Below are 26,981 nucleotides of genomic sequence, written 5' to 3'. Positions count from 1 at the left end.
ACTTAATTACACTTCCTCCTTATTTCCAGTACCGGTATGTTTATTCTGACCAGTTAGTTGGGCAACTGTATGACTACGACTCTGGCAGCTCCATCTGTTGCGTAACCATTTGTTTGCATGCGACAACAAAAAACATGTGAGGTGTACTTTCCATAACCACACCCTCCTAAACAAACTGATAAGGTAGGTGTGCAGTATCCTGCCTGGTTGGTCTTCACACTTACAAGCTGCTGTGTTCAACCTCATGGAACAAACAGGTATATATATTTATATATGAATAAATTTATTTATTTTTAGTCAAAAACCAACCTGTAATTTTAATCGTCTCTCGATCTTTAAACTACTGTTCAGTGAACATAGTTTCAAGGCAACAGTGGGGAGCTGTGGCCCCGAAGCAGAAGGAGAGCCTGGAAGGTCCAGCCCAGAGAGTTGTGATACACCACACTGCCCTCCGGAGCTGCAAGGACCTGACAGAGTGTACAGATGAGCTTCTGAGAATCCAGAGGCTTCATATGAAGGAAAGACACTTTGACGACATTGGGTATAAGTGAGTATATTTTCCTTTTATTCTTCTAAATGTTAAGGAAGCATCATTTTTGAAGTGAACATATGTTGTGGTCATTTTTTTATTTTTAGTTTTCTTGTTGGAGGAGATGGGAGTCTATTTGAGGGCCGAGGTTGGGGTGTGATGGGAGCACATACCAAAGGTCACAACGGTGACTCCCTGGGCATTGCTTTCATGGGCAATTTCAACAGTAAGCACTCCTTTTGGATTTATCAACAAAGGGACAGAAAAGAAGAGATAAATGCTAAACCATGTGGATAATAAAGACCGCCTTCTTCGTCTTGTACTTTCAGATGACACTCCAAGCAAAGAGGCAATATTGTCAGTCAAACAGCTGCTAATGTCTGGAGTTTTACAAGGCTTCATCCGACCAGAGTTTGCCCTGTACGGCCACAGGGATTTAGGAGCGACACAATGCCCTGGAGAAAATCTTTATGCTGCACTATCACAGCTGAGAAGCTCAACTTAAAATAAACTCCTGAGGGAAAGAGGAACACTAAGCTATGAATTTCTTTTGACCCTTAACCATGGTCATGAAGGTATAACTCATATTTTTTTTTATCTCCTGCTGCCAAAATGTCTAGACTGTTTCATGCCAATGACAAGTAATGTAGCGTGCCGTGGCAGCCATGAGACTGTCATACAACAACAGTCTTTAGTCAGAGGGCTCTTCAGAGCTGCTGCGAGACTGACTGCCACCTATCAACTTTGAGGAAAAACATTCTCTTGCTGTTTAAGATCTTAGTTCTGCTAACAAGTGCTGTGATGAAGAGACTATTTGTGTTATTGACTTTCCTGTCAGTAGTGTAATGTAATGCCCAAACGGTGAACCATACCTCAGCCTGTAAGGTTTGTGCTTCTCCACCAGAGGGAGCAATGATAAAGGATGAGACTTAAAAAGAGATCTCGTCTGCAACATTGAAACCTCAGTGTTTTCTCTTGTACTATTTTAACTTGACCAATTACTTGTGTCCAGCTACAATATAACTATAACATTCAATTTAATTATTGATTCTAACATAATGGATGCCGGTAAATATGAATTTGTGTATTTATTTATGTGTTGTACTTTTTTCAATAAAAAAATATTATGAAATCGCTGCAGGATTTCTGTTTCTTTTCCTTTTTCTTTTCCTTTTTTTTTACTTTTTACCTAAAAGTAAAGGGCGAGGCTGTGATTTATTTAAACATTTTTTACAAGACTAAAGTTACAATGGTACAAAAATATGAGAATTAAATCTTGCTATTACCAGAACAAAGCTGTGATAATAGAAGAGTGAAATAGTCGTTTTATGAACACTCCAACAGAAAAATACCAAAAGTAGTCGCAAAAAAGATCAGTGCTCAATTTTCACCATCTGCATCAGAAATAAAGCTAAATAGCCTACATACAAAAGAAATCTTTGGAAAGAGCGATGTGGTTCTCAGGGTGTCACTGAGATCATTCAAAACACAACAAGACGTGAATTCATATGATAGACAGAGGAAGAACATCCAAGAGGATTACAGCTGCTGGGGCAACGCTGCGCCTTTTCTGCAGGGCCAAAAGCATTCCCGACAAGTGCTCACTTGTGCAGCGCAGCGGTGGTGCAGAGAGGCCTCCGTCTCAACGTGACTTACAGCAGGAACAAATAGCATGTCGTTAGAAACGTTATGATATCCGCAGATGCATGGCGAAACTCAAACAAGGATTCCGACTGATGGAAACAAGCAAGCAAACTCTCTTGATTATATCTAGTTTCGGTGCGATGTATGAATAAGGATGTTTTTTTGTTTGTTTTTTTAAATATCTATATTGCATATTTGTTTTCAGAACAAAAGAAATGATTTTGTAGCATCGTTCACCCAATAAAAATATTTGCGCTTCTTGCATCTTGTTTCTTCAGCTCTTCAAAAGCTCATTTGGTTCTTATTGCTCAGATATTGTAAAGGTAACTCTGTGCAGTAAATGAAGTTTTGAACAAACGGCAAAAGCTCACCAAAAATTATTTTGTGCATAGAGAATCATGCAACTGTGTGCAAAATGTAATGTAATCCAGGGATGTGTTTATAGGTTTCAAAAAGCTGATGACCTGGAGCCTCCAGATCAGTTGGGATGTCAACACATAATTAAGAGTGTTAAGATCTCTTATTTGCTTAACTTTAGTTTTCCCCCTTTCCTCTCCGAATTATGTAGTGAGAACAGTTTAACTGTGAAGCAGTGTTTAATAATCTATATATTGGGCTTGTTGTCCATAGAACACAGGTTACGTCAATAGGCTATACAATCATGAGGTGAAATAAAATAAAATAAAAAGTCTCAGGTTTTCTGAGACTTTTTGCTTTTATCCTAAGTATGATTGGGTGTTAATAAGGTTGCAAAACTATTTAAATCCAATACTAAATGTACAAAAGCACACAACTTATTAAATTACCTGTAACATCATGAATAGTCGGATTCTGATGTACATATGCTAATGGAGAAATAAGGAGAAAGTGAATCCAGCCCCAGGGAGAGGAGGGTATGAAGGGTTTGAGTTTCACCTCATCACGTAGGTGTTGTAATTGCAACTAAGAGTTCACCAATCAGTCATGCAGAATGACAGCGTGAACCTTTGTTTCTCTCCAGGTTGTAGTTTCTGGTTTATAGTTTGGGTGCAACTTGTGCTTGGCATTGTGTTATGTGTTATTTTTCATGTTGCTGTTAAATTAGGTTTGGATGCATTGCTTCAGTCACCAAAGCAATTCTATCCTATTATTTTAATCGACCGTGCGCTATCATTGGCACATTTTGCATTTAACACAACTTGTTTTATAGTTAATTAGTGAGAAAAATGAATTAACAAATTCCTGAAATTGGCTGTAAAACAAATTTGTTTTTTGTGACACTCAAATCCGTTTCATATTGTGTGTGTGTGGGTGCATGCATGCATGTGTGTGTGTGTGGGGGGGGTGCGTGTGTGTTTGGGGGGTGCATCTCCTGCAATGGTGTGACCTGTAATTGTTGTTAGTGAAGAAGGAGGAACCCAAGTGTACTTAGTTGTTCTCCAGAATAATTATCTTAAATCACAAATATTTGGGTTTATACTGTTTGAAAATGTGTTTAGGCCTCATATAGAAAAACTGGGATAGATTTGGGTGTAAAGTTGTTGTGGAAAACACTCTCGCAGAGGTCTGATGCTTTGAAACAGTCTTGATATAAATGTTTTCTCATATTCTTTTCATAAGTTGGATGGCCTCACCCGCAGAATTTACAATACTAAAAAAAACAAAAGATAGTAAAAAATACATTTGTCATGTATGAAGGCGGGAACATCCTAAGAGTGAGACAAACAAAACCAATAATATAGTTTTGCATGTAAAAACAAAAAAGTTTGTAGATGTTATATTTGAATCCCATTCATCTCTGAATGTATTTATAAGTTGCATAATAGAAATGCTTTTGTTTATATCAATTTATTGTTTTGAAATTATCACGTTGAAACGAACTCTCCAGCACAACATTGTGCAATGTTGCACATGCCAAAATTAGGTCACACCGTTTCTTGGTTATGTAAAGCAGGACTTCTGCATTTGATCTAAGGATTTCTCATTACCACTTGGGGATCTCCAAGTTACCTCTCCGTTTGGCCCATGTACGAACGTGAGCTTTCTGTGTGCAATTACACACCAACACCTACAGCACTATTTAATGTTTGGTCAGCAATTTATGCCAAACAAAGTTCAGAATTAAATAGAAACTTTGTTTCACAATAAGAATGTCATCTTAGCTAAAACTGAAAAAGAACGTTGCTTATTTCAAAAGTGTAAAATTACTCTCCTTCAGCATCCTCTGTCTCGTCACATAAGCAGAACTTTTTGTTAATTTCCATTCATATTTTATGAAAAAGTCACTCCAATGATACAATTCAACGGCAGCTATTGGAACATTTCTGCAACCAATCTCTGTGATCTTCAAATTAAACTCCTTAAATTGAATCATTAATTTAAAAAAGCACCAATAAACATAAAAATATATGGTTACGCTTAAGTCTTGACTAACTTTATACTGTAAAAAGGTATTTAAGAATAGGGGTTGGGTGTACTTGACCACTCTTTCATGTCTTCTTCATTTGTGAAAGCTTGAAATCACTGTGGCTCCCTTGAGTCCCACTTGGGGCCTTAGAAATAGCTCTTCTGAATAGGGTCAGGTTTTGAAAAGTGATTTTGTTTTTACTTTGAAAATGGTTGGCAAAAAGAAATTGGTTTACGATCTTTAAACAGAAAGAACAAATGTATCTTTTCACATCACTGTAATTCTAAGTGCCTGACCTTCTCATGCAGCCTGACCTTCTCAGCTGTAGAAATCTGACAGCATGCGCGCCATTGAAACATGTCTTCAGTCCTGAAATGAGCATCAAAACAATCCTGTTTCTGCACAAATGTTTAATAAATGGGAACCAGAGTGCAGAAAATTAAAATGAGAAATTAATTTAAATAGCCATAATCATTGAAAGTCACTAAACTTGTATCATCAGACTGCCTGAGCATAACTGTCACCATATCAAGATTCCCCTTTAAGCATTTGTCACCCTGTTTATTGTTCTTAATATAATAAACCTTTGAAATTCACTATTTAGAAAATATTAAAACGAAGGCTCATATTTGGTTTAGAAGATCGATTTAATTGCGTCACACTCTGCATGGATGGGCTGGGTTTGCTTATACCTTGGCCTTGCTTTGCCGGTGCTGGCGCTATCATGCGCATGTGTTGGCAAGTTTTGGTCAGCGCGTCCTAAGCTCGTCACCACTTTGAATCCGCTCATCATTGCGCTCAGTGACGCGCCCTCCCGCAGTTTCTCGGGCAGCTCGACTGTAGGCAGTGACTCCGCGCACAGATTGAGATGGAGGATTTAAAAACTCCGGAGCGATTATTCCACAAATCCTCTTTCAGCATCAGCAGTCTGCTGTGGAGAGAAGAAGGGCTGATGGATGACCAGGACTCGCCTTCTTCTCCTTCCCTTCATTCTGAGAAAACTTGTCAAGAGGAGAACTTTGACAGCGACAAAAGCTGCGAAAACTCCAAACGAAGCTCTAAAAAGGATATCAACCCTCCGAAGCGAGAGGAAAGTAAAAGGGAAGCGAAGAAAACAGGAGAGGAAGAAAGTGTCAAACCCGAGAAACCTCCTTTTAGTTACAACGCGCTCATCATGATGGCGATCCGCCAAAGTCCAGAGCGACGGCTGACTCTCAACGGCATCTACGAGTTCATCATGAACAACTTCCCTTACTACCGACAGAACAGGCAGGGGTGGCAAAACTCAATCAGACACAACTTGAGTCTGAACAAGTGTTTTGTCAAGGTGCCGCGCCACTACGATGACCCCGGTAAAGGCAACTACTGGATGCTGGACCCCTGCAGTGACGATGTGTTCATCGGCGGCACGTCTGGGAAACTCCGGCGCAGAGCCACGGTCAGTTCCAGGAGCAAACTTGGTCTGAAGAGAGGAGGGGCAGGTCGACTGATGCCCCCCAACACGGCAGCCAGTGTTACATTAGCCGCAGCAAGCTCGTTTTACTGGCCGGTGCCGCCGTTCCTTCCTCTACAAGCACCGGTGCGCGCTCATGTCGGCGCGGGGACCTACCTGCGCGGCCAGCCGCGCCTGTCCAACCACGCTGCGTCGGTGGTTTCCCATCAGACTCGGCTGAGCGCAACAAGCACTGCAGACGCTGACAGGTTCGTGCGAACGCGCCAGGAGATGTCTTACATCGGAGTCAGCTGCGCGCAGTCACGGCGCCATCAGATCGGCTCCGCCTGCGCCTCTTTCTCCGCCACGTCAATCCCCGCATGCACCCTGCCTTTGTCGGACCCGTGCTCATTTAACATGATCTCCGGACAGGCCAGCTACTTTTACTCCCACCAAATACCATGCGCAGCAGCATTTAGTCCGTGCCTGGAGGAGCGCGGTGCTTCCAGGACTGGACAACTTTTATCCAAGAGCGGGCACTCAGAATTGGGAGGATATTGTACTGACTTTCCAAATTACTGCCCTCAAGTCAGCTCAAGCTCTTCTTTTGGGATATAAAAAATGACGCCGGAAGAAAAATAAAAACACATCAATGTAGCATTCATGAAAACAGAAATTGAAGAAATAAAAGACCAACTCAACCGAAACTGACAAGTGTATGTCTGCTGCAAGTTTTGCTATGTACGAATAACCTGCGAAATGTTTAATTGTTATAATAAGATGGAAATGCAACTCGAAGATTATTAATGCCAGGCAATATGTTGTAAATAAAACAGGCTCTTGGCGCTTACACTACTTAAGTTGCACCTCAGTAACTGATTACGCACGCCTTTATCTCCAAACAAATGCGCAAAATTATATTTAATAACAGTATAAATGAGACAGAGAAATGATCTAAAAACAGAAAAATAAATGATAGTGCAACACTTTCTAGCTGAAATATACATTGTTGTCGTTTATTATGTGTTATTATTTCCCACTCATTCGCTTGGGTGTGTTAGAAGTTTTGTGCGCACGTTTGGTGTGCAGATGCCAAGTAAGTGCAAAAGGGGTATTAATGCTGTTTTTTTTAATAGAAGTACAGGCTAAATGTAAACTCCAAAAAGAAACATGTTTAGTTCAAAGAAAAATAATTGAATTAGCCCGAAAGAGCCAAAAACTAATTGTAAAATTAAGGATTGCTGATGGAATAAACATTATGAAATTCAAAATTGTTCATTTGCCGCACTTATTCGGTTTCATCGTTGTTGCAACTCAAAAAAAACTGTATTGCATTCCTAGTTTAATTACTTTACATGTAATTAAACGATAAATAATGCATTTTAAATTGTGTTTTCTTCCCTCCTCATTAAAACCTTATGCTGTTGTTGATTGTTCCTATTTGGCTTCGTTATTAAGCGTTTCACTCTGGAGATTTGAGCCCGCAAAAGGGAAACAGATGGACTAAATTACACGTATAAAATAGCAGCCTGTGAGTGGAATGCTTGTCTATTATTATTATTATTATTATTATTATTATTATTATTATTATTATTATTATTATTATTATTATTATTATTATTATTATTATTATTATAGTGTTGTTGAAACTGTGAAGAGATTGTGATCAAACACATTTCCAGTGGTGCAGATCTTCTTGATCAGTACATGTCTTTTCATCACTGCCTGTTAAACTTTCCCTCACCTTCCCGCCGCCGCCGCCCATCCTCCACAAATTGATACAAAAAAAACAAAAAACAAATGAGATCTTTGGGGAAACAGATTAGAGCATCTCTCCCTGGACGGCTGCCGCGTCCTTAAACAAAAGCTCTTTTATGTCGAAAGACATCAGCCCGTCAGTCACAGTCGCTCTGTGGTTTCGGCAGACGGGTCTGGATCAGGTAACTTCACTGTTGGCAAACTCGCTGTCTGGATAGATGCAGGTGAACATTTTCATTAGTGGTGTGAGTAATTGTGGCGGGCGGGGAAAAAGAAGTGAGGAGGATAAGAGGTGGCAGTCAATGGGCGTAAGCGATGTTTTAATTGCATGAGGAGATGTAAGAAGGTCTGGTTCTGCTCATCATCTTCCTGTATCTTCAATACTGAGCTAATTATTGGTTCACGAACAAGAGCTTGGCGTTGATGTCTGTACTGACAGGGAACTGAAAATGCCAGAGATACCAAATTGTAGGCACTTCAGAAAGTGGTTTCTGGTTCTCCTGGCACATCAATACTGCGAACATGTTTATGTTGCGTTCTGGAAGATGCAGGGGGATATGCTCCACTCTCATTGAGAAAGTTTTAATAACGTTTCAGCGTTTTTTACTTCCTTTTTTTTTTTTTTTACATGTAAAATCTTTAACTTCAATCTTCTACTGCAGTTTTTAATAAGGGTTAATAAAAATACACGGTTCAAAAATGTTGCACAAATGAAAAATGTAAAAGTAGGGCGTGCACGTTATGTGCACTTTCTGCACATATCCCCAAATACGTGTAGAAAGTCATTGGTCGGGATTCAAACGCGGGACGTTCTTGCTGCAAAGCAACTGGGCAAACTGCTCCACTGTGCAGTCACTGAGAATTCAGTCTGTTCAAATTTAAATCAAATCAATGCTTCCAATGGCATAGATTCCAGCTTCTTTTGGTCTAATGAAGCCAAATTGAGATCATTGTGAAGTTTCAACTGGTTGTCTAGTTAATAGACTGATTTTTGCAGCACCACCCCCCTGCCTAACCTGAGCAAGCATGTTGTGGCAGTGAGGGTTCTGTATATTTAATCTCTGCTTGAAAAAACGTTCATCGTGTTTCATTTGTTTTTCTGCATTAAATCAGTTTTGAAATTAATCCCACAAGATTTCCAGGTTGTGTCATATGTTGATAGTTCTGCTGAATAAATCTTTGTCTGGCCCATCTGATTTAATGCTTGTTGCTCTCTTAATTAGGCAGCTGAAAAGTGTTTCCAGATTAGCTTCTGCTGTCCCATCAGCTGTAAGGTAACGCTGAGCTCTCCACTTCTTAAGATTTGAGCCTCTTGGCTCTGGTGCGCTTCATAAAGGTATAGAACCGTGCACCCTGAAAATCAATCCCACACACTCACCTCCCTCTGCAACACACAGCCTGCCTTTATCTGCAGTAAGTGATTTCCTCAGGTAGATGTGTAACCTTTGGAACAAGGTGGGTGGGTTGTGCACCCATAGGCGTCTGTCTGTCTCTTGCCAGAAAGCCAATCTCTTAGTGTCTCATTGCTTCACCGTAGCATACATCCCCATTTCTCTCACTCTCTCTAACAGACACACTCACATTCACAATTTCCTGTTACTCTGTTAAAGAGCAAAACAAAGGCTTAACTGTTTGGATTGCAGTATCAACCTTGCTGCTCCCTCATTCTTGTTTATTTCCTCTGGGTTGTTCATAAGCAGGAAAGGTTCATTCTGAAACATGTCCTCATGCTCAAAAAATTAATTGAGTATTTTAATACTTAAATAATAGGCTCCGTGAGTCTTCTACCAATCTTAGATAAATCTGCATAGTGACTTTAGAACATAAAATCTGAAGTAAATGTCACAGAACTTAATTGCCTGAAGGTGTGTTTGACACGTTGACCAGCTACAAACAGCTAACTGTCTTTCATATGTGATATCTTCCTGAGAATAGGAGCAGTAAACTTCTGACAGATGAAATCAATTCATTTTCTGTCATCTGTCTGAATGTGTGTTATGACACAAAAGTTGCGTATCTGTTTCACTCTGGATTGTTTTCATTTCCCCCCCAATGTTTGGGGTGAATTCTTGTTTATCTCTAGAGACCAGCATCAAACTCTGATTAACACATTAGCCCTGTGTTTTACACAGTGGCAAAAAAATATTTTTTTCTCAAAAAGCCATTAAACGGCATTTTGTGGTTTGCCACAAGCTGTAGGGAAATGCAGTAAACATGTGGAGAATGCTGTAAACAAGACCAGAATTCAAAACTTTAGAATCAGTGAGGGTCAATCCAACTGATCAAATATGTATAGTTACACTTGAAAATATTATATGCTACCACATAATGAGTTAAACCAGTCCTTCAAAACTGTGCTACTAAACAAACTAGTGAAATGAGGACAGAAGAAAGCATAAGAAAGGAGCCACATGACACTGACTATGCAAAACAGAATGGTCAAAGATTCTACTTTCTTTTTGTTCAACCTTTATTAAATGTACAACAGTGGCTTGTTTTTCCCTCCTTTAGTTATTAGTTCACATTCATTTTCCACTAAATAAACATATTCAAATTCAAGGTTGATTTTTCTTAATGAATAAATTACAATAAATGAAGTCACTGTTATAATTTTCAAGGAAAAAATATTATTTGAAAAAATATTATTCGTAGCAGCAGTAGCATTAGTAAGTAAAGTACATTTGAGAGTTAACAGTCGAAAAACAATTTAGTTTCATCATATATGCGATTAATGTGTAAAAAAAATCAACACCTTTTATTTAATAACTCAAAATAGCCCAAGTATATTAGAAGATCCACATTATTATTGAAACAGTGAAAAGCAATTGTCGGGACTCAGTGAGAAAAACACGAAATAAAGTTTGAAAAAAAAAGTTCTGCGTTCGTAAATGAGAAGTCATCTGCTGTGACCCGGTAGTTATACCAACAGTTTCAAGCGCGTAATTAAGTAACCCGGAAGTGACTTCAAACACGCGAGTCAGTCTGTATCGTTGTCGTTACGAAGCTACCGGGGGAGATAAGCGCTGTATTAATTTCAAAGACTGACTCTGTAGTCTATCAATAATGTAAGTATAATTTACGACTGTCTTTAGTAAAATACTATTGTTTTTCTAATCGTATCTGCTGTGAGTAGTAACTTCTTGCAGCTAGGCTAATGCTAATGAAGTTAGCCTTTTCAGCACAGAGGCTAGTTAGCTCGACTTAATGCTGGTTGTGTTGTCGGGTGATCTAGGTCTTATCTACGTAGCTATCGCTGTAAATAAAATTGGTTGATATAAAACGGATTTTATATCATTATCTTTTGCTCAGATTAAGGTAAAGAGTAAATGTATATAAATTGAACGACACATCTGTTCAGTCAACCTGTAGTAAGCTCAGTTAATGCTAGAAAGGGACAAAGAATTCATATTCATTTTTTTAGGTTTAAGAGGTGAAACAAACTGCTTCACACAGAAAAGCGGTTTGTTTTTCTGTCGTGTTTGTTACAGTTCATTTGAGATTGTTTTAACTCATAAATAGCAACTCGGATCGTTGTGCCAAACAGAGATTATATTCTATTTCAAAGTATACATTATAGTTAAATACTTCAATTTAGCATGTGTGCTTGTATAAAATCAGATCATTCAGATCCTCACACTGGATGTAAATGGCATTGCCCAAAAGTGATTGAAGCACACATAAGAAAGAGAGGAAAGAAGAAAATGAGCCAAATATATCATCACAATATTAGATTTTGTAAGATCGTAGAGAACTGTTAGGAATATTTGTTCTGTCATATTCTAAATATTGTGAGTGGTGAGAATTTGGAAAATAATACATTCATTTATTATTTGTCCATTTGGAGAGATTCTCTGAGGCCATGAAGAAGTATGTACTGTTGGATCAAAACACTGATCCAACAGTGTTGGATCAGCTTGTTTCTGGTCCGATACAGCGGGGGAACGTCCCATTGATGCATTCCGTTGTTTTCCGCTAACAAAAAGTAAAATTAAATGTTTCAACTCATCAGTTATTATTTCCTCCACCTCCTAGTTTGTGGATTTATAATAGTTGATGCTCTTTGCCATGACTGCTGTTTACCATACTGTTGTAAGCCACACCTCTGACAAAACCCCATGATGTACACTGCAGCAGGAGGGTTTCACAGGAACTCTGCTCAGTGTGTCTTGTGGACCTTGAAGGGTTTTGTGTGAAAACGTATGTCCTGCAACCACATGACTGTGGTTTGACTTTTCAACTTCGACTCGGCCATGCGGGGCCTTTTAAAGTATGTTCTATTTTACCAAATTAGTTAATCTTGGCATTTAGACATTAGGCACATTTAAAAACATGCTGAATGAATATTATGATATTATAAAATCCATAGGTGTATCAGTTTTTTCTGAAGGTCTACCTGAGAAGCATGACTATACCAAGTTTTCTGAGTTGGTCTGGAATAGCTACTACTGTGTGCTGTCCTTCGCAGGAGTCTGTTAACAAAGCCCAAATCGGAGATGACCCCTGAGGAGCTCCAAAAACGTGAGGAGGAAGAGTTCAACACCGGGCCACTGTCAGTGCTCACCCAGTCGGTGAAGAACAACACCCAGGTCCTCATCAACTGTCGCAACAACAAGAAACTGCTTGGAAGAGTCAAAGCCTTTGACAGGTACCCAGTGACTCACAAAACAGGCCCCAGGGTACAAGCTGTGTCTGCTTAAAAATGTTTAAGGATTGTGCAAGAACTGCAGAAGTCTAGGGGTAAAGGGGTTTGAGTGTGAAGAAAAAGCTTTTAAACATAAATTCAATTTAAAAAAGAAGGAAAAGTTGCCAGTAAATGAGTGTTGAAGACTTTGTTTAAACAAGATTATGGAACTTGATTTAACCTCTAGCTTTTTCAGAAGTTAGATGTGTGGAATATATTATCTTCTTTTTAAGAGTACAAATTTGATATATTACCATTTATATTAATGAGGCTTGCTGCTTCTGTGGGAACTTCAATGTGCTAATTAACATGCTGCTCCTACCTTACAGTTAGTAAGGTAGGAAATACCTGCCTTACTAATTTTATACCATAGCTCTTTGTGTTTTTCATGCATATTAAGTAATGGGAAGACGTAGGAACCTTCTTCTGCCATTTGATCGGTATTGTGCAGCAACAGATGGGGGAAGGGTAGCACACTATTTAGCTGAAGAAAATATCAGACATTGTTGCTTTTTCTGCCCTCTCAGCAAAGAGGCTTTAAACTGCAGGGATTTTATGAATTTAACTTATTAATTTAGCACCATAACCTTCTGAAACCCTTGCATACATCGCTGGAGTTAAGGTAAATTTGTGATGCGGCAGTGCAAAATGAAATGTTTCTTGTTTTTTATCCTTAATTTTTGAAGATGATGTCTTTACACTGTGTGTCTACTCTGTCATTTCAGGCATTGTAACATGGTGCTGGAGAACGTGAAAGAGATGTGGACGGAGGTTCCCAAAAGCGGGAAGGGAAAGAAGAAGTCAAAGCCTGTCAATAAGGACCGCTACATTTCTAAAATGTTCCTCAGAGGAGACTCTGTGATCGTTGTCCTGAGAAATCCTCTCATTACAGGCAAATGAACTTTAAAAGGTTCCACCTGTAGGAAGATTTTGAAGGCAGGGGCTTGATATATTTTCACCTTTTTTGTTTTTCCTTTTTGATATTGGATGTTGTGGATACTGTTGAGACAGAAAACCTGTTGACAACACTGTGTCTCAAGAGGTTAGGTGCAGCATGTGCTGATTATTTTGATTTGTCTTTTTCATTTTGTTAATAAAAATGATAGATAAATGCTCAAGTTGATGGTGTTTGTCTTTTTAGTTGACTCTTCATTCTCCATCAATTTATTTAAGTTAAGTTAAATAAATTGATGGAGAATGACCCCTGCTCTTTCAGAGTTCATAGCATCACATGAATGCATTAAAACAATAGCAAAAAGTTATTTTTTTCTCTCCAGGGTTCTTACCCCCCTTCTCCCTCTTTTCTTCCTCTCTCCGCTGACAGCATCTTGGGTGTCAGGCTTGATTTCAGTCTGCAGCGCTCAACATGCGACAAACTGCCGTTTAAAGGCCTGCTGCATTATTGATGAGACCAGATGTGCTGACTGTCACTTCACACCCTCATCTCTCCATTTCAGGCTGTTCCTCTGCCACCCCGGCCCCTTTTGACCACTTTGTTAATTGGCCTAATAGCTCAACAGCTAGTGTCGCTTTACTCCTCTGGCAGTTGGCGTCTAACCTCCACGCTTTGGTGCTCTCAGATTCAATGATTGAGTGTAAATAAATAAAGTGCTTGAGTATTTTAAACCTTTTGAGCATTGATTGCTGAATTGGTCTATGTGTTGGCCCTGTTTTATCTGGAGGCTTTTTATTTAGGTCCTATATGTGTCCACAATCAGCTTCTAACAATTACATCATTACTCTTAAGTTTTTCAGCTTTTTGCAGATCTTTGACCTGTACATTACTGGGGTGCCCATGAGGTTAGTACCTGTAGAGTGTTTGTGTGTTGTGCAACATATCCTAGTTGATGTACAACATCCTGATGAGGACTGCATCAGTAGAGCCAGTCTGAGCACTAGATTTGAACCCACATGACTGTCTGTTGAAGTTATGCTCACGGCAAGCCTTTGGCATTTTAGGAGATCATGTAGCATGAGCTGGGAAACAAGTTGTTGCATATGCTGCCCAAGGAAAGTTGGTAAATAATGTGTATTTTTCACAAGTATTTGGAAGCCACAAAAAAAAATATTATTTACGATCAACAAAGGTACTCATAGAACTGGAGAACTAATGCAGGCTTAATTGTTTTAATGCCTTATACAAAAATTTTGCAAAATGATTTGCATCCTGATTAAATGCTTAACATTTTGGGACTTAGTAGTTTGGGGGAAAATATTGTTTTGTCCAGCTAGAAAATTCTGAGTACTTTTAGAATTAAATTTGTCATTCCACATTTAACATTGAGTCAGCTAAAAAGAGTGATCAAAGCATATTTGCCTTTCAGATAATGTTGTTTGAATGTAGACTTAATGAAGGCAAACCACGAGAATGTCAGAACACCTGATACTGTGAGACTGGTTTTAGATCACACAAAACATTAGCTTAAAATAAGTCTTAAAATAGACCATCCATCCATCATCTTCCAATTATTCAAGATTAGGTGGCAGCAGATCTAGGAGGGAAACCCAGACATAATTTTCTCCAGAGAGACGATAGCTCACATGCAGTTCTTCCAGTAGATTTTGGGGTGTAATGAGGGCTCTCCTGCACTGGGTCTAGAAAACCTGCAAACAGAGAAGTAGAGAACGCATTCCCATCCGACACTCAAATCATCTCAATCCAATTAGGAGAAACAGCAGCTCTACCTGACGATGGATCTCTTTAACTTGTACATAAGGCTGAGTCCAGCCACCGCTCTGGAAGAATTTTAATTTCAGTCATTTATCCTTGTTCTTGAAATGGAGAGGGTCAAAACATAAACTGGACCTGAGCAGTGCCCACATAAGTCCAGACAGGGCTTATGTCCAGTCAGCTTCAGCTTAGTCAGATGTAATGTTGCCACCTGTATAGATGATTATAAAAAAACGACTCATCCTGATCTTGTATTTATTGTGTTTGGTGTTGGTACTAACTGTAACTTCACCAAATTGGGGAGATCAAGATACCTTCTTGCAGCCTTACTTGGAAAAGGAGCAAACTGGCAAACATCTAGTGGTCAATTGAATGACTAGCGAAACTTTAAATAGGCCATTCCAAACTTCTTTCTATTAGCTCTTCAGAGATGAATGTGCTGCTGTGTTTTTTTTTTTTTTTGTAAAGTTTTAGTTTAATACCAGACGTTAGGGGATGCTGATGTGTGATGTGATGCTGTGTTTAGAGATTGCTTAGCCTTCTTCATTTTGTTAGAAAGTTTCTGTGCTAGTGGTTTCTTGGCTCTACAGCCCAAATAGTAATCAGGCCAGATTGTGACGACTGAAACAAAATCCAGCCTTCTGAAAACATTAAAAGATGGCCTTTATACTGGTGGAGATGTTAACACTGTTGCCTCACAGTAAGATGTTGAGATTAAATCCCAGTCTGTGATCTTGCTGCATGTTGCATGTATGTTCTCTCCTGGCAGTGTGTGGTTTCTCTCCGTAGGTAGTCTGACTTCCTGCGAAAAATATTTATATCAGGTCATTTGGCCTCTTTGCATTTTGTGTGTCTATGCTTTTTTTATGTTTGTCTCTGTATTGCCCTGCCTCGGACTGGTGACCTGTCCAGGATGTCTCCTGTCTCTCACCCAGTGACTGCTGAAGACATGCACCAGCCGCAGGAGCCTGCATGGATAAGTTGATTATAAATTCTTTAACATAAAGGGAAAATACTTTTGCATTTTAAATTCTTTGTTTATCACTGCTTTATGTATGCGGCCCAAATGTTGGCTGAGCTCAGCCGATGAGAGGCACCTTTTTGAGTGACTTTATCAAAATCTGGACATCTAAAGGTTGTTTTGGGTCAAATGACACATCTCAACAATGAAACGTGAAGCTTCAGCATCCTGAGACAAACCCTGTCGAAAGCTGGTTGGGTCTATTTGGAGATGCCGGTGATAAAAACAACTTTGGGGACCTAATTTGTTGGGTATCATTGTCCACTTTCATCAAGTTACCTCACTCATCTCAAAGACACTCACAGAAGAAGCTGCCATCCCTCCAGATTTTGGGGTGGTGGGTGATCCACAGGCAGGAAGGCAGATGTTTTATTCAGTAGGTAAGCGATAACAGAGGGGAAGTGTGATTATGATAGCGATCGGCCATGCAGCGATACTCATCCCTTCGAGCAACGCGACACCCGGCAGTGCATCGATCGGGCTCCTGTAACCGGAGCAGCCGTCACAGTTTGTTTTCAAGCAGAGCCATGGTCCGGGTGTCGGGGCCGACGGACCAGGTGGAGGGGCCAGGGGGAGAAGGAGGTGTCAGTTCTGTAAACACAAACACTGTTCATTCATCACAATAAAGTGCACAGACGCAGAGCAACAAAGTAAATGACAGGGATCAGGGGTATGAACCCCCAGACCTGGTCTCCAAACAAACACCCCTGCACCTGAGAAAGAGGGTGAAACAAGAATCAGATAATCTGTTCTTGTTTTGTTGCCAGTCTTGTTCTGGTTGTTTGAACAATTAACTTTGTATTAATGATTATATACCAGGCCTGAGACATAATCATAATAATATGTCGACTAAGGCCCATGTTTGCCTATTAAATCCCAGTTTTTAGGGATACATATTTATAGCAAAAACCAAAATTATTTTAAAAAAAATTAAACAGTCACCTTTTAGCACTGAAATTTGTGTACAGTACATATGGGTTTTAAATATAGAAATACTAAAAATATCTATTCAGTTACCGAGCAATACGGTCAAAGATACAGTACATTTCCTCTATAAGAAATGTATATATTTGTCTCAAAATTCAAAATAACATATCTGTCCAGTGAAATTACTTGGTTTTGTTCATACAGGTCATGCCTGCTAAACCTAAAGAAGTTTTTCAAAAAATACACATTAGATTCCCCAAAGTATTTATGATAGGCTCTTCAATCTTTATTAGTTATTTGTTGACTCATACCATATTTACCTGTATATACTGAAATATACTGTAACTTGGCAAATTTTTGTTAATATTCATTTCATGTAAATATTTATTTTATTCCATGTTCCAAAATGTTTTATGGGCGAAATGCAGTTTCAGATTTCTAATATGAATATTTGTTTATTTAGTTCTAAATTTTTCAGACATTTAACCACCTTGTAGTCTTCAACATGCTCTGTTAGACTGTGGTGCCACCTACTGGAATGTAAAAGTAATGTGTGGAGCTCAACGATATTTACAACCTTAACACCAAGCATAGGAAGGAAAGGCTTTCTTTTATATTTGCTCTCCCGACTAATAGATCATAGGTGGAATACCTCTTGCCTCTATGTTGTTATTTGCAATGAGAGGACAGTGTCTTCTTCAGTGAGACAGATTGAAGCATCAGTAAAAAAAACGATTATGGAAGAACCCTATATGGAGCTGCAAGATTTAAAATATGACATCTTGCATCCCGACAAAGTCTCCTTCACATACTGTATAGTCAGAGCTTCAATAAAATTTTTAAACAATGACACAGTAGATCAAAACCCTATTCATGTTTTAGAATAGTCCTGTAAAGGTCCAATTGGGAATCTGGAAATATGAAAAGTTCAAGGGCTGTTAAAACTTTTGCAAGGAAACGTACTGTCAGGAAAAACTCCTATTTAAATTTTTTTCTGGGCTTATGCTGATTAATGCAGATTCAGACTGAGCTTTGTTTCTTTAATTGAGGTTCAGTTAACTGTATTTCCTTGGTAATACACTGGCTCGTGAATGCACTGCACTCTCTAATGTAAATGAAAGTGCAGTTTGTAACAGCCTTTCCAAAAATATCTGATCACCAAAAGTACAGAGGTGAACTTTAATAGCCAAGCTTTGATAAATCCTTAATTTACCAGTTTTGATCACGTGCTGACATTCCTCCACATCCTGCAGACGAAACTGGCCAACTGACGTCAAGTCGTGGAAATAAAACTGTGGCAAAGAGGGAGGAGCTCAGGAGAAACCTCAGCTTACTGTGTGACTGCTTCTGATTCTTTACAGGCCACTTTCTGGGAAGAGAACCAACTTGTTGAGTCTGGGCCACCACAAATCACACAAACACATCCACACATGGGAGCAGAGACTCACACAACGACTGGGGGTTTGTTTGAAATTCTTGGCTCAGCTAACAGGGGACACATGGCTTTAAAAAAAAGAAAAAACAGCAGTTGCTTAAGCTTGTATGTCTAAGAGTGTGCCTGTATCGAAACTGAGCATATTAGCTTTCAGTTTGTTTGCACATGCCACACACGTAATGCCCTCCTTTCACATCCTCTTTTCCACTTCAATTAACATCAGGCATTATTTCAGCACTGAGGACTAGATCATGAGGGGAATACTATTTTATTCATTGCTGACATGACATATTTAAAAGCCTTTTAATTTTCTTATTTTATATGTCAAATTGAGATCATGTTTTTATTCGACAACTGTTCCTACCAGGTAAAATTTCTGTGGAATATTTAAGAGCCACAGAAGATAAACTTGAAGTTACACAAATAGCCAGTAGGTGATGTGCAGGGTTTATAATGGCCCAGCCTCTCATGTAATGATGCCTTCATGTGCTTTTGGAATATGGGGTGCCTATCCGTGAATGCTTGTGCCATTAGTTTAAGGGTACTTGTAATAAAGTAACATTATTATCTTCAGGAAGCAAGGATGGTCGACACAGCTCGAGTTGACTCAGTGCGAGGTTAAGGTACATAAATCTAGCTTTTTTAACCACCATTGTCTCAGTGAAGCACCGGACTTGTGCGATAAAATTTTAAACTGTGCTGACCAATAGTTGCTATTTTTGTGTGCGCAAGACTAATTTCACCATAAATTCTAGAAATCCTGACAGTATATATGCTACGCCAAAAGTGTTTTATGTCATCAAGATGGGAAAACATAGAGAATAACACAGACAAGGAACTGTGCTGTTTTAAGTTGTGGCAGCTATTATTGCTCTCATTTTAAAACACAGTTTTATGCACAGCACAAGACATAAGCAAATCAACCAACTACTCAAATCCCTGAAACCAATAGGGGGGCCTGGAGAGACCACTAGAATTGTCACGCAAGTCAACTTAACAAATGCAAAAACAACTTCAGCAGTGGTCTTCAGCTCTTTTCAGATATAAATTATGCTTGAAGATAAACGATTATAATGTTGTTTCGATACCATTTTCAAGTAATATAATAGTAGTGGCATAATAACAAAAGAACACGTTTGCAAAGATCATTTAACTTTAAATTCCGATGAGCATTTGACACTGGAACTGGAAGACATTTTAAATATCCAAAATAAATAAACAAAACAACAAATAAAAGGAATTATGAAGGCTCTGTAAACAAAACTGTCATTCCAAAAAAAGGGCTAGTTCTAGTTGAGACCAGTGCACCAGACTCCAGACTTTTGTCATTCAATTTTGTAGAAAGAGAGAGAGAAATAAGAAACACGCTGAGCCATGCAAATGGAAAATATTGAGCTTGTTTTAATTTATTATGCAATAAATTGATTTATTTCTTTTTGTGAGAGGCCTAACCGTGCCCCGGGGCGATTCAATTCTCTGTGGAGTTAAAGTCAGGCACAGTGATGCCATTGCCTTTAAAACAAGTATTTGCAGTTTTGGTCGTGTGGAGATAAACAAAGGCCAGCGAAAAAATGAAACCAGCTTCGCTATAAAGTTTAGTGGAGGAATGCATTGGTTCTGTAAATTTCTGGTAGACATCTGTGCTGACTTAAGACTTCCTAAAGTACGTTGAACCAAAACTATCAGATGATTTGGTTCCTCGAATCATCATAAAAGATGGAAACGTCACATTGAAACTCAAGCATCTGAGATTTTTATAGAAATTTACCCTGATGGTGGAGGGGGTCACTCAGAGATTTTTTCTTGAATATATTAGGCTATCTTGTCTGTAATAAGAATATATTCACTGGCTTCACGTAATATTCTTATTTTCTAAAAAAAACGTGTTTGTTTGTTTTTTGATGTGAGCCACACAGAAGGCACACATACACGTGTGTAATAAATCTACACGAGTTTCACTTTTTAATTTGAATTGCTGAAATAAATCATTACTAGTTTAGTTATATGCACCTGCATTAGCATGTCAAATTGATTTCTAAGGCGACTCAGATTACTACCAAAGTAACTGAAGCCCAATTTAAATTCGTGACTCGCGAAAAGGAATTTTACGAAGCACACTTGAATGCGTCCTGGGATTACTTTGAAGCTGGCGGGTTGGGCCAGACTCCCGTGAATTCACACTGCAGGGCCGTGACCCGACAGCGCCGCGGAGGTGTAATCATTTCAACCTTTCTTAGCACAGCCGCAAACATAAAAACACCTGAAAGTAGGAGAAGAGGAAGTGAAGCTTTCTGGACAGCCGCTATATTCTCAGCTTCGCTTCTTTTTTTTTTCTCGTAGAAACCCACTGTGGGAGAGTTATTGGAGTTGACAAGCCCACTTCACTACTGTATCTACCCCTTCTTCTTTCTCCACCTCCTCCTCCTCCTCCTCTCCCGCTCTACAGAACCAGGAAATCGTCGAGGTGTGCTCCTTTATCCCACTACCCTGTTTGCGGCTTTAGATGTGCTGTTTCCCCCACCCCCTCCTCCTCTCCGCCTTTGGACGGTGTAGTTTTCATTTCATCGCTGTGACTCCGTAAACACCGGGCTTCACCGGCTGAAGTCGTCCGAAGTTGCCTTCGAGGAGAGGAGCTGCGCTCTGGCCGAACAATGAGGTGCGGAAAGCGGCTCGGATCCCTTCATGTTTCATTGTGTTTCCCAGCCGAGCGTTTCTCACTGTTTCTGTTGCTAGTTTTCTCGTGGGCTGCTGGTTAAAGAGTCCGCGCTGCTTGTTTAATCTCGGCAGCTTTGCTTTGTAAATTTCCGTTTCTCATTCAGAAACGCACAGCTGGGCTTTGGCTTGTTTTTTTGTTCTCAGCTAAAACTGTGCAGGAAGTTTTTTTTTTGTTGTTTTTTTTTGTGACCGAGTAACTTCCTTGAAACTTCGGCTTTCTACCTGTTCAAAGTCTTTGGGTTGAGACTAAGCAGTTTGAGTCACATCAACACGTTTTTTTTTATGTTATTATTATTATTTTGTAGATTACTTATAACGCTAAGTTTTAAACATCTTCATACGCGAAAAAATCTACTGAGGTCAGTTTAATTCATAAGGCATAAAAAAAGGATTCGGTGGCTAGCTGAGATCCAAAGCAGGGGCTGCGCTTATTGAGCTGCAGATTGGTCACTTTCTTGTGGCCAATCTGCAGCCTGTGCTGTTTATATCATCATCATCATGCATTCCATAGTCACACATTAAAGCTACCCCCTCCTGAGCTGCAGTTTGCCTCCGAGTGGGAGAGCAGAGTTTAGCACCACGAACAAGATCCACAGGCACACAGCTCATGTCCACAAATTCCATGTCCTGTCACAGCCTGCGACTGCTGGCAATTACAAGCTTGGAAGTCTCTACTGCTGGGCTGGAGCTGCTCTGGTCTCACATTTAAACACCACTAGGACTTAGTTTCGTGTGAAGTTGTTTTGTCTTTTCAAAGTGCATGTCCTTGAGAGTTGCACTGAGGAACTGGAGTCTGGTAGGGATAACCTGAGTGACCAGTTTTCTTTTTTTCTAGATTTTTTTTTGTGTGTGTCTTCAGCCTTTCACAGTGCCCCATCTGTAACAATATATCTCGTGGGTTGGTCCTGTGTTTTCTATTTGTCTTGCTGATCACGGTGGAAATGCCCACGCAGCCTAAGATTTGAGATTGTTTGTTATAACAATGTTCTATTCTGTTACCAATAAGTTTAGGCACATCTTAGATCTAAAACCAGTACAGACTAGTCAGTTGTTAAATTTAGTAGCAGTTCTCAACTGCTTTATGTGCAAAATATTTTACTGTTTCGCAGTTCTGCTATTTTTAGAATAACACAAATATAACAGGCTGATATTTGCCTGGCAATTAGCTGGTCGATCAGGCTACTCAAACAGGTTTAAAAGGTGCAGGTATTCTTGTTTTTGTTTTCAGCTTAAACACTTGGTATGTTTTACACAACCAGAAGTATTTTGAAATGGAAATACAGCAAAATTAGTTTTTGCTGTATGTGAGAGAGAAAAGCATATTGGCGTTTTATTTTTTTTTCCGTCAGCTGATGCCAGTGTACAGTAACGTGAGAGAAGGGAAGCACCATGGTGTCTCAGAAAAAAATGACTCCAATTTGTAACATTTTAGGCACATACAACTGTATCTGTTCAAAACATTCCTAAACCTTGATAGTGACAATAGGGGCAGTCTTTCTGTTTCTCTCTGTGACCTCAGATTGCAGTGAGAATGCTGGTGCGACCTGAAATTCTTGGACCGAGTTGCTTTAGATGTGCACATTTAACATGACTCTTGCTTAAAATAATGCACAGTGATAATTGTGTGTGCCTAAGTTACATAATAACGTTGGCATTCTGAAATGCTGGAACCTTGCATGACGCAGACATCATGGCTCTGGAGACACAACCACACAATGCGACAGCACGCTGTTCTGCCCAAGCAGTGTGTAATAAAGTTATTAACCGTGGTGCAATAAGATAAGCTAACTGCATGATGGTTGAGTTGCTCTTCTGCAGTTAGAAGGGGACAAGAGGGGGATAGTACTTCCCCAGCCATAAAAACATACCTGTGACTTTACCGGACATGTCAGACATATTTGCTAACCCAAAGCCTCCTTAACGTTGCGCTAGGAAGTTCCTGTTTAGGTTGGTAAATGGAGCTCTTCCTCTAAATGACTACGGCTTTGACCGACCCCCCGCTGAGGCCAAAGGGGTTCATGTCACCTTGCATAATGGGTAATGACTGGTATGCAGCTCGCTTGTGCTCATTGTGCCTCTGGAATGTAAATGTTGACACAGAAGTGCAGGCAATAGTTCAAATACTGACCCAGTTCTGAAATTGGTTCCTGATCATCTTGATTCACTGTTATCAGATTTAGAAGCATTTGTTGTTATCGTTGCATTATTGTCTCAGTGAACAATAACTCCTCTGTTCAGATCATTGCTGATGCAGTGATCCTATCCTATCCTGGGGGCTAAGTGGCCCAGGAAGTGCATGAATTTGCATGGTGATTCACTCTTGTTGTCAGAGAGGTGACTCTCCACTCCCACGCTGACTCTGTGGATTGGTCTCTGACTGAAAAGTGCTGTCCCGTCTGACACTGTCCCGTCTGACACCATCCCCATGTCTGCCTCGGACTCAAGAAATAATATACAGAAACAGGTGTAATGCATCTGCTTAACCCACGGTTTTTCTGTCTGCTGAGCATCCTGAAGTTGGTTCAGAAGCTCTGCATGAGTGGAAGTGATTCTGGAGTGGACTCCTTGTCTGCTCCCTTGCAAGAGCCTGGTATTGATCAGTCTTAAAAGCAGGGAGGAGACTACCCCCCGACACTCCCTTCCAACCCCACCCTCCGCCCTGCCCCGTTGTTTCTTTTGTGTCTCAACACCACATTTCTCTCCTTTGGCATGAGCTAGATAGGAATGCAGTTCAAACCTTAGTGGATTGGCCTTAGCGGATTCGCTGTAATCGTCTTCCGCTTCTTCTTCAGCCCATGTCCCAAAAGGCTGCTAGCTGTTATTTAAGAAATGCACCAGCGTTATTGCATTTATGCCTTTGTAAGGACGCTGCGATGCAACTCTTTAGGGTTGCAATAGCAGCATGTTCTTGCTGCACTGTTGTGTAATGTTTTGGTGTTGGTATTTCAAGTCTCCACTTGTTTGCCTCATGCCTTGCAGTCAGATTGTTTTTTTTGATGTGAGCAGCAAAAGCAAATTTCAGCCTGCCTGACGACTGTTGTTCTTTTCATTTATTACCATAGTTGGTCAAAACTGCTGATTTTTGAGGAGAACATGTCTTTGCAAAGGACACCACCCACTTTGGGTTGTCCTGCAAAGCCCTGATTTATCATCAGTCACCTGTCTAGCTGATTCTCTGTTAATGCACAAAGAATTTGTAAAAAAAAAAAAAAAAAAAAAAAACTAAAATTGTTAGATCTTTCACATTTATTTTTTTGCCAAACACTTTTTAATGTGCTGCACCCCAACAGCAATACCAATTTGAGGTAATTGGGGTGTGCTTGTGGGAATTCTTATCCATTATGAAAAAAAAAAGAATAATGGTTTCTTTTCATGCATCATGAAGGAGCTGCATGTTGATATATACTTCAAAAGACCCCCTCAGTGTGTTGTTGTACAGTTGGTGTGACAGTGTGTCTAAAGGATCAGCCTGCATGCACACACTGTTATTTGAAATGGTCCTGACACGAGTGTTTGTTTCCCACAATGCCCAATCATCACTACCCCTTTCTCTGAAACAATTCACCCCTCTTGGCCCTCCCACCTCTCATACTCATAAATAGGCCATTATGCTGGCCTGCTTCTTGGATTAGGCGCTTTGCTACACAAGTTGCTCAACATACAAAATCCTCCATTGTCTGCTTTGTGACAAAGCCATCTTCCTTGGTCGAAGCTGCTGTTTTGGTTTTGGGGTTGTGCCGCAAGGGTGCTGCTTTTACTTTTGATGTCAATTTTATTTATTCTTTAATATATTTTTATTACTTTATAGTTTAAATAAACAGTTCATTGTATTGTAGGCTATTGCTCCCAAGTATGAAATGCTTGTCTATTCTCTTAGTTTTAAAACCTTAATATTAGATGCAGTGAGCAAATATTTGTACAGTCCTGTTAAACCAGAGCATTAGAAAGACAACCACCTTTAAATAAATGATCATAGTTGGTACTTCGTCTAAAGCCCTGCAAGTAAGCTGTAGGATTTGTGTAAAGTCTGATGGTAAAGTCCATTCTGCTACAGATGTAAATGGAAAGTAAACATTTCAATAGAGTGACTGATTCCCATGCACACATATGCATGGCCACAATAGGAAAGAACACTTTTAGTTTCAACTCCAGTTGTACTTTTTATCTCTTGTCTAATCCAAATCAAAGTGGGGTCTGCAAAATGGATAATTTTACTCTAAAGGTGACAATATTTTAACATGTAGGAAATTTAAAAAAAGAAGAAGTAAGCATACCTTAACACTGTATCCTAAAATGTAAAATGACCAGCAGAAAATTAGGTTTATAATGTGGTGTTTGATAACTACTCAATACTTTTTTATAGCTCAATATTTAAAGAGCTGTATGTGCTAAATTTTGCAAAAGTATTCACTTCTCATAGTTTGAAACACTTGAACCACAAGCTCAGAAGTGTTTTCTGTGATAGACCAACATAAAGTGTTGCAGAAGTGGAAAGAAAATGTGCAGCATTTACAGAGTGGTTTACAGATAAAAAGTGCAATGTGCATTTGCATTCATTTCTGTAAACTCTAAATTCTAAGATGTTGAGCATATCCAGAAAAAAAAAAACACTGGGTATATTGTCCTGCGTCTCTATAACTTTCATGTAAACTCAAATAGCTTTTTTTTTTTTTTGAAGTGATGGCCAAATACTTGCAGAAACAGGAATACTGCAAACTCAGGTTTGTTGTTTCTGTATTTTATCAAGTTCAGGTCAAAATGACAGTTGCTAATGTAGTTTATCTTCTATTGTTGAGGCCTATCTTGACATGTGTCTGGTTTAGTTCCAGCTGTCTGCCAAGTTCATAAAAGGTGGCCAAATGCCCTCTGCAGGTCTGTCAGTTTTTACCTCCTTTACTACCCAAGTTCCTTACAAAATTAAGAAGAAATATCTTAATTATTAAACTTCTGTTATTATTAAGACAGATAAAGAATGTAGTTTTTGTCTTTAGTTTTTTTTAAACTTCCTGGAAGGAACATGAGTTTGAAAATATTTGTTTCTATGATTTTTCCTGCGTGACATTTGACAACATTTATTTCTACAATGGACATATCATGCCAACTCTTAAGCAACCTCTGACCAGAACTGATGTGATCCAGTATTCAGCTGCTGCCTCTACGATCCTGGATGTAAAGCTCTTTACTTACCATTGGTCTCTTTTCACTGTGGAAAGTCTTATTTATCACCCTTAAGCAGGTCATGAGTCATTGTTGTTGCACATAAATTTGACTAAAATGAACTGAGAACACGTTTAATCAACTGACATTATACTGTTGGAAGTAGCGACAGTATAACTGAACTGGTGTGACATTTGAGGTGGCATACAAAGCACAGCATTTCAAAGATGACTATAGTCGCCCACATGATTCCACTAGGTCGTCCTGTTTCGTGTCTGCACAAAACTAACCAGTGCAGCTTGGTGTTTCGAGTGCATTACTACCGGAAAAGTGCTTCAGAAAGGTTACTTCTTTTTTTTTTCCCTCAAGTTGAAACAAATGTGTGAAAAAGGTTTCTGTTCCTTAAAAGAATCTTGCACTCACATGTGTTAAGATAAGCCCTGCTTTGGGGCATTTGAAGAAGCAGTTTGCTGTAGAATATTTGAAAAATATCATAGCCTTGGTGAATATACTTTGGACACCCCTGGTCTAGATGTATGTTGCTTAAATAAGTCAACACTTACTGCAGTCTGGGCAGTTCTTCATAACAGTCTTATTGTGTTGTGAATAGTACATTACATTTACA

The 26,981-nt window shown here is 39.3% G+C and overlaps 4 protein-coding genes across 5 annotated transcripts in view; all 4 read left to right on the top strand.

The window, feature by feature from the left end:
* Positions 1–1,592, top strand: pglyrp5 (peptidoglycan recognition protein 5). Its single transcript, XM_055028582.1, has 4 exons — positions 1–257; positions 352–547; positions 637–755; positions 859–1,592. The coding sequence occupies exons 1-4, from the start codon at positions 245–247 to the stop codon at positions 1,032–1,034; spliced, it is 504 nt and encodes a 167-aa protein (XP_054884557.1). The 5' UTR covers positions 1–244; the 3' UTR covers positions 1,035–1,592.
* A 3,705-nt stretch (positions 1,593–5,297) lies between these two features.
* foxg1c (forkhead box G1c) lies at positions 5,298–7,236 on the top strand. Its single transcript, XM_055028581.1, has one exon. The coding sequence runs from the start codon at positions 5,428–5,430 to the stop codon at positions 6,607–6,609; it is 1,182 nt and encodes a 393-aa protein (XP_054884556.1). The 5' UTR covers positions 5,298–5,427; the 3' UTR covers positions 6,610–7,236.
* A 3,456-nt stretch (positions 7,237–10,692) lies between these two features.
* snrpd2 (small nuclear ribonucleoprotein D2 polypeptide) lies at positions 10,693–13,548 on the top strand. Its single transcript, XM_055028562.1, has 3 exons — positions 10,693–10,814; positions 12,215–12,394; positions 13,156–13,548. Coding segments are annotated over exons 1-3 (357 nt in total). The 5' UTR covers positions 10,693–10,812; the 3' UTR covers positions 13,331–13,548.
* Positions 13,549–20,672: 7,124 nt separating this feature from the next.
* The window catches only part of vaspb (vasodilator stimulated phosphoprotein b), a 29,202-nt gene continuing 22,893 nt past the window's right edge, over positions 20,673–26,981 (top strand). For both annotated transcript variants that reach the window (XM_055028767.1, XM_055028766.1), the window contains exon 1: positions 20,673–21,140. In XM_055028767.1, the coding sequence (XP_054884742.1) occupies positions 21,136–21,140 (5 nt within the window). In that variant the 5' untranslated portion in view covers positions 20,673–21,135. The remainder of the gene's footprint in view (positions 21,141–26,981) is intronic.

This window comes from Poeciliopsis prolifica, unplaced genomic scaffold, assembly GCF_027474105.1.
Source record: "Poeciliopsis prolifica strain line A6 unplaced genomic scaffold, Auburn_PproV2 SCAFFOLD004, whole genome shotgun sequence".
Taxonomy (NCBI): domain Eukaryota; kingdom Metazoa; phylum Chordata; class Actinopteri; order Cyprinodontiformes; family Poeciliidae; genus Poeciliopsis; species Poeciliopsis prolifica.
The sequence above is the reverse complement of the archived record's forward strand: the minus strand, read 5'-3'. Positions and strand labels throughout refer to the sequence as shown.

Coding starts and splice junctions, on each gene's coding strand:
- snrpd2 (XM_055028562.1), top strand. Junction 12,395..13,155: donor AGAGTCAAAGCCTTTGACAG/GTACCCAGTGAC, acceptor CTGTCATTTCAG/GCATTGTAACATGGTGCTGG.
- foxg1c (XM_055028581.1), top strand. CDS start 5,428: ATGGAGGATTTAAAAACTCCGGAGCGATTATTCCACAAATCCTCTTTC.
- pglyrp5 (XM_055028582.1), top strand. Junction 548..636: donor TTTGACGACATTGGGTATAA/GTGAGTATATTT, acceptor TTTTATTTTTAG/TTTTCTTGTTGGAGGAGATG. Junction 756..858: donor TTTCATGGGCAATTTCAACA/GTAAGCACTCCT, acceptor TTGTACTTTCAG/ATGACACTCCAAGCAAAGAG.